Genomic DNA, 10,928 nt, shown 5'->3' with positions numbered 1-10,928 from the left:
TTACATGAAATCTTTTTAAAAAAATCTGAAGACTATTAAAATTCGCTGTTTAATGTACATAATCATCGCGATTTTTTTAAAAAAAAATTCCAGTGGAAGGTTTTTCAGAAATAAAACAAAACTAAAATAGAAAAAAAACACCCTAGCTCCTCCAATATGGCCCCTAAAGGGTTAAAACTTTAGAAAAATCTTCACGTGCTTAACCGACTGGACCTCTTTATTTTCAATTTGATATCAGGCTTTGCTCAGGTGAGAAAATTATACCTACTATATGCTCGGTCAAAAAGTGCAACTGAAATGACACCTAAAAATCGATATCCACAAGAGGTTGGCTAGAATTGATGAAGGTATGACGGACACAAAATACTGTATACATTTTGGGCTACTCGAATCTTGTCGGAAATTCCACCTAATCTGATTTTCAATTACTTGATGCGTTGTCCATCCAGCAAGCGGGGAGACAACCTTCCGAATCTAAACTAATACAAGTATTGGTCCGTCCTACAGAAGATATTAAATTCCCCGCACGTCAGTAATAAACGAAATGATTCTTCAAAACTAACTAAAATAATGGTAACTTGACCGTTTATTATCAATATGCCTTTTATTACTTTTTTTCATTGAATTTTTTAATTTGTTTGTATTCCTTACTTCTATGTACATCTCTCAATATGCATGATCACCATAATCATTTGTTTATGCTTGGCTTTTTATTTCTTAATAATTCATCATAGTCGATTAGATGTATGTAGTTGCATTTTTATTTTATACTTCTTTACCGTGTTCATTCTTGTTGTCCTTTATTTTTGTATGATTTTCTGGTTCATTTCATGTATAGTCATCATTAGTTCTGTGTACATTCCATCGTTTTTTCTTCTTTTTTCTCGTTTAGCCGTCGAACAGTAGTAATTTGCAAAGAGTTCAGTTATACATTTATATTAATTGGTTTCATTCACTATTTAGCATTCTACTTCATTTGTTTACATTTTGTCTCCGCAGGATTCCATAAACTCAATTAGAATCTTCATATTTTGTGTTTGTTTGTTTGTTTGAATATATGTTAGTTTCTTATCATTACTTAGTTTGCTCTTTAATTATACTCCCACTTTCCTGTTAGACAGACTTTCGTTTTGCTTGCGTCGAATGATTACGTACCCTAACAGCCAACGCGCAGCATCAGTTACACTTTAAATTAGCTGAATTTTTATATTTTATTCATTCGGTGATAAAAAAGAGAATAATTAATTGAAACTTTGATGCATTGTTGTTTGTGTTTGTCTTAGTTTACCTATAATAAAATAAAACACAATACTCTAATCGATAGTTCATTCGAATTTGTAAAAATAGACAAAAAAGTCAGATTACCTACTGTTGTTACGGGGCAAATCCATTGTATAAATTTCCTTTAATTCATATTTTACCACTGCCGTGTGGCGCTTGTTCCAAAAGACGAAAAAGAACCTGTGGGATTTTTAACTGTCAACACAAAGGCTTGAAATTCGCATCATAGTCGGGCAAGTTTTACAAAACGTGTTGCTGTGACAGTTCCGATGTTGGAAACCAACTAATTTTGCCTATGTTTTGAAAAATGTGTTTTAACTCCTAGTCTCATTCATCTCTACTACGTATTCTTCTTACCACATTGTTAAGTGATTCTTAATATTATTTGACCAAAAAATAGAAAATTATTTTTATCTTTTTTTTTGATAATTTTTGTCTATTAGTTTTTAGTCTTAAAACACCTTTGATCCGATGAATGTGAACAGCAATTTTTGCTAAATGACCATCTAGTAGTGTTTATTTAGTAGTATTCGTTTCGTCAGCTTTTAGTGAACTTGTTTGCTTAGAAGTAGCACAATTGTTTTTTTTTGTTTTCGCGATGCTACAGAGAAAAATAAAATAACACCATCTTTTTTTCCCCGACAGCTTGCAGCTCTCTATTGTTGATTCGGCTGTGGCCGCAGAGCCGGACGATGGGGCAACTTCTTGCACGGGAGTAATGTCCTTTACTTACACAGATTTTGTTTTTGTTTGGCGCACTTTCGACGGATTTCTCACACTTGTTCACAGTACCAACGATGTGTATCACAAATAGGTTTCCACTTATAAAAGTGTTCATATGCGTTAATGATAAAAAGGTCCATTTCTAGCACGGAACATTGTGTTCTTTGTTATGCGGTGTGCACTTTCTACGGCGGCAGGAAATAGCTTCCCATTGGTTCCGGAGAAAAATTAACCATTCGGTATGGAGTTTTTGTTCAGCAATGACGATGTGTCTTTCAACTGTGGCGGGAAATACTTTTAGTTTTACTTGCATTTGCTAAATGGACAACACTAAAATACAAAAATCAACAGAAAACAAAATTATGTTTAAAAAAAAACTTGTTTGAACTGCGTAATACTTGGCAATTTGTTCGTGTCTCTTCTATTAAAAGGGTAGTACTTTTCAGTCAACGTTGCACGTTTTTGTTATTTAATTTTTGGTTCTTCGATATCCATATTTCCTCGAAAATATACACACATTTGTTGCACTTGTTGTTTCTTCCGTTTTTCGGATTTCTCCGTAAGCAGTCTTTGAGTATCCAAAATTCGCTTCGAAAGCACACATTTAGGCTCGCGCTCGGTGCCGGAGGCGATGACTGTCATCTCGTCACCAGTCACCACCGTCCAGCAGGGGACAAGCGAGCGAGTTCCGGTCGTCGATTCTCCCACCATCATCCAGCATTCACACTGTCAGCTATCAGCTTCCGCAAACACCTCCACTTGTATTCTTGCGAATTGAAAAAAAAGTAAAAACTGTGCATTTTGTTGTTGTTATAAGTTTCTGTAAGGTTGCATCATTTTACTTTATCTAACGGCAGCATTTCTTTTCATCATTTTTTTAATATTTGTTTCCTTTTCTAGTATTGATTCGTGAGAAAGTTAAAAATCAAATCGTTTTAGGAATATTATCTTGTTAACATTCTCTTACTGTTTTTACTCATTTTGTATAATGTGATAAAAAGAAAACTTAAGAACGTTACGTTTATTTGTTTGATTACCTTTTTGCTTAGATATATACGATCTGTTCTATAATATTTTAACAAGTCATAATCTTTTTTTATCTGCCAGCTGGGTTCGATACGTGTCCCAACTTTGGTTTCTTTAAGAGCATTCCTTTCTTAACGTTTATTAAATATTTTTAAATCGATATATTAAATTTTCAATTTATCTTCCCTACAATCATACTTTGAGTCTCAATCCAAGCAATGTATTTTTCTTGTTTTCTCGGTTGTCTGCTTTCGCCCATACGAACAATTATATTCCTGCATGTTTTTGTATGCTTCTTTCTGTCTTGCTTTCTCTCGTACGCTGCTCATTCTGCCTTGTTTCCTTCGTAAGCTTGAGGCATCCTATAGACAGTCCTAAATCAATCAAACCGTTAAAAGATGTTCTACCTCACCGACCGATTCAATTCTGCAGGCTGCTCTTGCTACTGCTGCTGGTGTTGTTGTTGTTGATGTTGCTGTTGTGATAAGAACCTGCACCAACCGCTGCGCCACGTTCAACAACATCTGCGCGGACATTAGGATGAACGGCCCGCTTAACGCGACTGTTCGGCTGGCTAGGGTCATTGCGGTTCTGCAAACGAGATACCGAGAATTTTATTTCTGTGAAATAAAATTTCGACGTTTAAAAAGAGAATTTCAGTCCAGTTAAGATGTGTGAGTTATGTAGCGAAAGTTTTCACTTGATCGATAGGTCAAGCAACGAGGTCTGGCGTTAAATTGATAAACAACGAGTTTCCGATTTGTTAAATTAGAGACATATGTTAACCCGAGAGGGAAGCGGTACCCACGTGTTACCGTTTGACTGAACCTTTACTAAACTGTTTTTTAAAGAATACTTCTGACATAAGAGGTTTTGAATCTACGTTATGCTGAATTGCGATTGATTGATTTTTTTAGACGGATTTCCAAGTTATATAGACATAAAAATATAGAAGGTTACGTAGATACAATTCATCGCTTCCAAATTTTGCACAGTTGCTAACTGCCCATGATCGCAGATTTGTGTCCCGTTTTCGAAGGGATTTCCTATCTTTATGGGACTGATTTGCGATCATGGGTAGCTAACGACCCTAAATGAATCAGCAGTCTTATAGAACTCATATTCAAAAGTTGAATCTGTCTAATTAATAATCCATCTATTATAGTTTTTGGAATTATCCACGTAAACACTCCAAAGAACTCCGATTTCCACAATTTTTGGCGGAAACTCGTGGAGCGAAGTTTTTTATGCCAGTTCCTCTTCCAGCAGGACCGCTATCGGCCAATGCAACGAAACGCCGCTGCACGCTTGATTCTCAAAAAAAAATTGTATTTTAGTGTTAAAATAGGTATTCGGTCTATACTACCTCAGCTAGTTTAACCCAATGTCAAGTTGATGCACAGAAACTCGAAAGTAAATAGTGTAGCTTTACTTACAATTGACTTCGTGCATGAAAGACTTCTGAATCAGTTGAGTGAAATGTTATTCCTTTTTCGGTAGCGTACTCCGATACTCGGTTTACCCCACTGCCCTCGAATTGTTGAAAGATCCAAAATTCGTTGAAATAAGAAACTTAAATATTAGGTTTGTTCCAGGACCATAAGAAATTGGAAGTACTCCGGAGTAAACAGGGAGAAAATCGTTCCTGTTTTCTATTTCTATTTTTTTTTTCGTTCTCTTCTGGTAATAAACCGGAGTTTATTTACTACTGTTTCCTCCGGAGCAACTAGGAGTAACAAACATGTACTGGATCAATCCTATTAGTTTACCGTATCAGGAGAAATCACCGATGAATATGTTACCGATAAAACAATTGGCTGAAAGTACAAATCATACATATTCATAAATATCAGCATATAAAATACCCTTTACACGATTCGTCACCGGAACAGCACGTCAACGGAAAAAAATAGTTACATGCAGTTCCTCTGGGACGAGAACTTGGGTCTTCCTTACTTGGGTCACTTTATGTGACTGAAAAGTTTCTTCTAGTCACTAGATGACGTGACTGTTAGACTAAGATCCCTTATTGTGACGAAACGGTGACTGAACGTTCTCGTGCTGTTCCGGAAACTGATGTATCGCCTGAATCGTAGCTAAAGCGACGGCTTCTTCACACCGACCTGGGATCGCATTTATTGGATATGACAGACGCTCTCTAATTAATCTCAGCCTTATTAGCCATCTTACCCATTAGATTCCTTTAACCGTTATGTGTCCAACAACAAAAAACACTTTTAACAGGCCAGCGAGGGTACCAGGGTACCCACAAATTGACATACTCATAACTATGGCTTCCTTTAACCGATTTGGACACGTTTAGATGTTTTGGATTCAAGAACTCATCCACTTTTTGATTCTGCTAATGTGAACCGGATGAATGGATCTGGTTCTTGGTAATCCGGATTTGCCTGAGTAATGTTCCAGTATTAGGGAATGATTTGTAAATTTTAATAATATCCTAGCAATATGAGTATCAAAACTCTTCAAATTGCCTCGGAAGTCTATTATTTATTATTACGGGCCCCAAGGGAAATTTGACAAATGGAATTGGAATGGAATGGCTTCTCACGGCCCCACGGGAACCTGCTCCGGAATATCCGTTCAGGGGTCAAATCACCAAATGGTTTCAAAACCACGAGATATAGCCTACTGATGCAACTCCAAGAATGTTGATACCCATATTGCTAGTATTCCATTGAAATTCACAAATAGTATCCCAGCACTGGAACATGCTTCCAGAGATCCGGATTCCCGGGAACCGAATGATGTAACCCAATTCATTTTCACAAAGTCTAAAAGCGGATGAGTTCTCGAATCCAAAACACCAAAAAGAATCAAAATCGGTTGAAAATTACCTTAGTTATAGGTATTTCAGTTTTGTGGGTACCCGGGAAACCAGGTCGGCCTGTTACGTAGTAAAAAAAATCAGGAGCCCCTCCTCACTCCCCCCTTACTGTATCAACAATTTTGTTAACCCAAAAACTTGACTTTGTAAAGTTCTAAGATGTCACGAAGTTTCAATTTCCAGCTGTGGATAAAACATGGGAATTTCATTAATTGAAACTTAAAAAGGTACCCGGGTACCGCGTTGGGCACATAACGGTTAATAAGCGCAGTGTCTGCTCTGTTTAACACATTGGTTTCAATTGAGGCGTTCGATGCGCATTACATGGTTTATAACCATACTGCTACTGGAGGAACGAAGGTAAGTTATAGACGGCTGGGGACTACCCGAGTATATCGTGATAAAGCTAGAAGCTAATTGGCTCACAAAACGGACATCGGTAGCGGTAGAAATTCCGCCGCCGGAGAAGTCTCAGTCGCACTAAAGTAGTTTTTACTGCCGGGAAATATCCGATAAAACTAGGAGCTAAAGGGAAATTGATTTCGGAAGAAATTCCGCCGCCGGTGAGTTAACCACCGTGGACTATGCGAATAGATTGAGACACAGCTGGGAGCAAATTAACTCACGGAAACCGGAATTGAACCGGCTCATTGAATAGGAAGCTAAATGGTTGACTGGGACGAGAGTTAAACGAATAGCAAAAACGGGAGCCAAATGTTTTACGGAAACCAGAACCAAATGGCTTGAGGTAATTTACCGCTGATGAATATCCGAGTAGAGTTCGGGGCCGAATGGCTCAAGTATGCAGGGGATCTAAACGGCATAATAGATTGAGAGAATAGCAGAAAGCAAGAGGAAAGTCAAGAGCAACATGGCGTATGTTCTATTTTACGCATCAATTGAGTTAAGTATGAAACACTTGTGAGCAATATAGAGGTGCGATGAGCTTTTGAAGCGGTTTAAACATTACTATACACACACACGCTAACACATTCCTGGTCTGCGAAAGATGAAGTAAAGAGCAGCAAGCAAAACTTAAGGCCGCTGGACGGGTCGTAGGTGGTGGATAAGGTGATAGCAATCGAAATGTGATTAACGACCCGAACCAATGACTATGGCTGTAGTGGAACGTTGTAATGGGCTCTACATATCTTTACTCATAAAAACCACAGGGCCTAAAACAGTCCTGAAAAGGCCCTCAAATAAACGTTTGGCCCGAACCTTCTCTCGCGATCTTCCTGAACAACGGAGTGCCGCTAGACACATTAGGACACATTAACACTTGCATCAGCACCATTGGTCCCCAGTAGACGTAGGCTACTGGCAGGCGTTGCCGTATCTATCCTCAGGTACGGCGGCCCGTCATGGTCAAGAGCACTGAGGGTGACCAGTTACCTACGGAAATTGGAGAGCACCTATCGCGTGATGTGCCGCAGAGTGATATCTGCCTACCGCACGGTATCACACGATGCATCCTGCCTGATAGCGAGCATGCCAGTCGGGCTGGTCATCCGGGAAGACGAGGAGTGCTTCGAGCTACGTGGAACTAGAGGAGCCAGGGTGACCTCATCAGATGGCAGCATGAGTGGGATAACTCCCCGAAAGGTAGATGGACCCACCGGCTGATACCTAATATATCGAGCTGGTTGGGCAGCCCCCTTGGGGAAGTTCACTTCCATCTGATACAATTCCTGTCAGGCCATGGCTGCTTCCGACAGTACCACAGGTTCGGGCACGCGGAGGTCCCCGCCTGCCCTGACTGGCCAGGTATAGACGAAACTGCCGAACACATACTGTTCGTATGTCCTCATTTCGGCGTCGAAAGAAGAGCAATGCTTGACGTCTGCGGCTGGGACACAATCCTGATACCCTTATTCAGCGGATGTGTCAATCGGTGTAGAAGTAGAACGCAGTCTCGACAGCAACCACCCAGATTGCCTGTAGGCACGGCTAACTAGTGATTGGTTAGTTGGAGCGAAAAAGGCCGAGCGCAGAAAAGTGAGTGAATGGTCTGTTCATGCTGAGGCAGGTTTTACGCAGCGACTGGCAACCGCGTAAAGGGTAAACCCAGCCACCCCGAAGCAAGGCAGAAGAGCGAGTGTATAGGCGTATATGTGGACTGCCTCATGCCAAGATGGGAGGGTCGTAGCGTAGTATGTTGGGACTTAGCTATCGATGCCTCGTGGCGTGGCAGAGGAGTGAAAGGGTGAGCATCCAAGTCAGTCTCACAGGTATGAAAACGGTGAGCACTCAATTAAGCCTCGCATGGTATGTCAGAAGTGGGGCCTAAGAAAAATATCTCACATAGGATGCCAGAGGGAGCGACAGGGGTGTAATAGAATGATACGATTGAGAGTGAACCAGGTGATAGGGTGAGCATCCAAGTCAGCCTCACATGGTATGTTAGAGGCGAGCACAAAAGTAAGCCTAGCAAGGAATAAAAAAGGTGACCACACAAGTCAGCCTCATGTGGAGTGTTAGAGAGTGAATCAAGGTGCGACAGAGAGAGCACCCAAGTAAGCCTCATACAGGACGTATGAACGCGTGAGCGAGAGTGAATGTGTACATCAAGTACAGCCATCCCCCCAGAAGTAATACCGAGAGGTAGGTAGTCCCTGGGGGAACGATGGCGGAGCCCAATGGAATTTAATCGGTATTAATGGCTGCGTCACCATTCGAGCCCGACACACCCCTCAGTACACCCCGTGTGGTAGCTTGGCATCTACTAATAGCACGTGTACTGGGCTAGCACGTAAATGTATTCTCCATTGTAAAAAACAGCACCATTGGTGCATAATCATGAGGCTACGTGCGGCGACTATGTACAACGGCCCGGATTCAAGACCCAACAAAATGAAGTAAACGCATTCCAGCAGCACAACGAGATGCGAACGTTTTCGCATGATCGCCAACATCGAACCACGTGGACTTCGAGTTCGAGCAGTGACAAACAACAAAAAGAGTAGTAGAAGTTCCAAGGGTTTGCATACTTTCTGTTGAACCGGTCGGTTACACAAAAAAAACCGGTAGTGACACAAGTTATAAAGGACTGCAACTTGAGCACCAATACTTCAGAGCTCAAGAAGAAAATAGGTAAGCTCTACGGGCTAATAAGGGTCAAGAACAAAGTCCACGCTAAGACGAATATCAAAACTGCATGAATAACGTTGATCGAGAGCAGATCATGCTGGACGCGTGCCGAAAAACGCTTAAAGAGGTCAAGGCAAAAATAGTATCAAAAGAAGCACAAGCGGCACCAAAGAAATCTAGGAACCCATGTTTGGTGAAAAGAAAAAACGAGACACCTAGTGAGGAGAATGAGACGAAAATATCGAAGAGTGACCAAGAAGACGATCGTAAGGAAGTAAGCGGTTGGCTCACGGTCAATAAGCAAATAGCGTAAGGAAAAGATTAGGCGGAAACTGAAGTTGTTGGTGGAAAACATGGTAAATCCCGCCGCACTCAGAGAGGCGAGATGCTCTTCAAGCGAAAGAAAAACTCCACACTAAAGAGCTTCGCGACGCCATCGAAAAGTCGCTACGTGAGAAGGAAATCGTAAGGGTTTCATCCCAAGAGACAGTGATTGAGTGCAGGAACTTGGATAAGATTACAACAGAAGACGAGCTGAGCAGCAAGGGCAATCCGGAAGAGGAAGGCGTAAGGCGGTACGCAGACAGCATCGATTCGATTCTCAACGACCGTGGCTAGCAAATGGTGCAAATCAGGCCGAAAAAAAATTGATGGTCATAAAAGGTTGTCCCCAAAGTTACCAAACAAAACGAGAGATGCTTTAAATGCATGAGCTTCGGTCACGAAGCGAGAAACTGGAAGGACCCGCACAAATCTGATCTGTGCAGAACATGCAGGTAGAAGGAACACATTGCAAAAGGCTGCATAAAGCAACCAAAGTGCATTCTTTGGGCTTCGTAGGTTCAACTACAAGAAGGCGTTGGACAGCAAGAATTAATAATTGTGACAACCGAAACCAAGTGTGACGTTGCAATCATTATAGAGTGTCATATCCCTAAAACATAGAGCAGGAATGAGTGCAACATACCTTATGGGTAGACACCACATACAGAAATTGGCGTCTAACTTATACGAAGGTTTCATGATTAGCAAAATCAACGGGATCTTTTATATGTAGCTGCTACGCACCTCCTTAATAGACAGTAGAACAGTTTCATTGGGAGCTAGATAAGCTTACCAGAGAGCTAACGACCGATAGCCATCGGAGATTCCATGCTTTGGCAGTGGAGTGGGGAAGCACACGTACCAACATACGAGGGTATAGTCTGTTGGAAGCTCTAGCTGGATGTTATCAATCATCAATGTCAGCTTTTGTAATCTGGTAGCAAACATGAATTGAAGTCACTCGCCCGACAATTGGAAGCTACAGAAATTAGTTCTACTATCAATACGAGACAAACTTCTCGAGAACCTATCGTTCTTCTCTATCTAAGAGTATTCTCGCTGAAAACCCAAATTTATGTTGGATGAATGTTACAATTTGCTCGTCGTTTTCGTGATACAGGCTTCCTAAGAAAACGTTTGTGGTCTAGGCTAAATTAAAAGCCAGGTTATCCCAAAACAATCCTATCTCCCCCTACATCTTATGCTCGATAGTAACTTAGGAGTAAACTTTGAAGACGTCACAAGCTCTATCGCCTACGATTGGAAAAGGCAGACTACAGCAGCGTTGTTGGTATTATGTTGAATATAAACTGGGGCCAAAATTTTAACAACGACGACGCGTACGATGCAGCGATAACGCTTTCTAGTATTCTTAACTACATAATCGATCGGCATGTACCAAAATCAATAATTAGCGCTATTCACCACCCGCCCCAGCAATAAATGGTTTTGGGAGTATGTGAATAAGCGACGAAACGGATCCGGTTACCATCTTGTATACCAGTAAATGGAGTTTTAGGCTCCGATACTAAAGAAATCTGCCAACTATTCTGCGATCAATTTTCAAGTGTTTTATCCGACGAGTGCCTTACACCACATTAAGTCTCCGCTGCCGGAAATCTCACTCCTTCTTTAG

The 10,928-nt window shown here is 41.0% G+C and overlaps 1 protein-coding gene across 3 annotated transcripts in view; it reads right to left on the bottom strand.

Annotated features, from left to right (window-relative positions):
• Positions 1-585: 585 nt before the first annotated feature.
• LOC131684859 (YTH domain-containing family protein) overlaps positions 586-10,928 on the bottom strand; it is a 48,880-nt gene continuing 38,537 nt past the window's right edge. For 2 of the 3 annotated variants that reach the window (XM_058968079.1, XM_058968080.1), the window contains one exon: positions 586-3,621. In XM_058968079.1, coding sequence (XP_058824062.1) covers positions 3,451-3,621 — 171 coding nt within the window. In that variant the 3' untranslated portion in view covers positions 586-3,450. Of the gene's footprint in view, positions 3,651-10,928 lie in introns of all 3 variants that reach the window. The other variant, XM_058968082.1, reaches the window with a different exon arrangement.

This window comes from Topomyia yanbarensis, chromosome 2 (genome assembly GCF_030247195.1).
Source record: "Topomyia yanbarensis strain Yona2022 chromosome 2, ASM3024719v1, whole genome shotgun sequence".
Lineage (NCBI taxonomy): Eukaryota > Metazoa > Arthropoda > Insecta > Diptera > Culicidae > Topomyia > Topomyia yanbarensis.
Note: the sequence above shows the minus strand (reverse complement) of the source record. Positions and strands in the feature narration are given on the sequence as shown.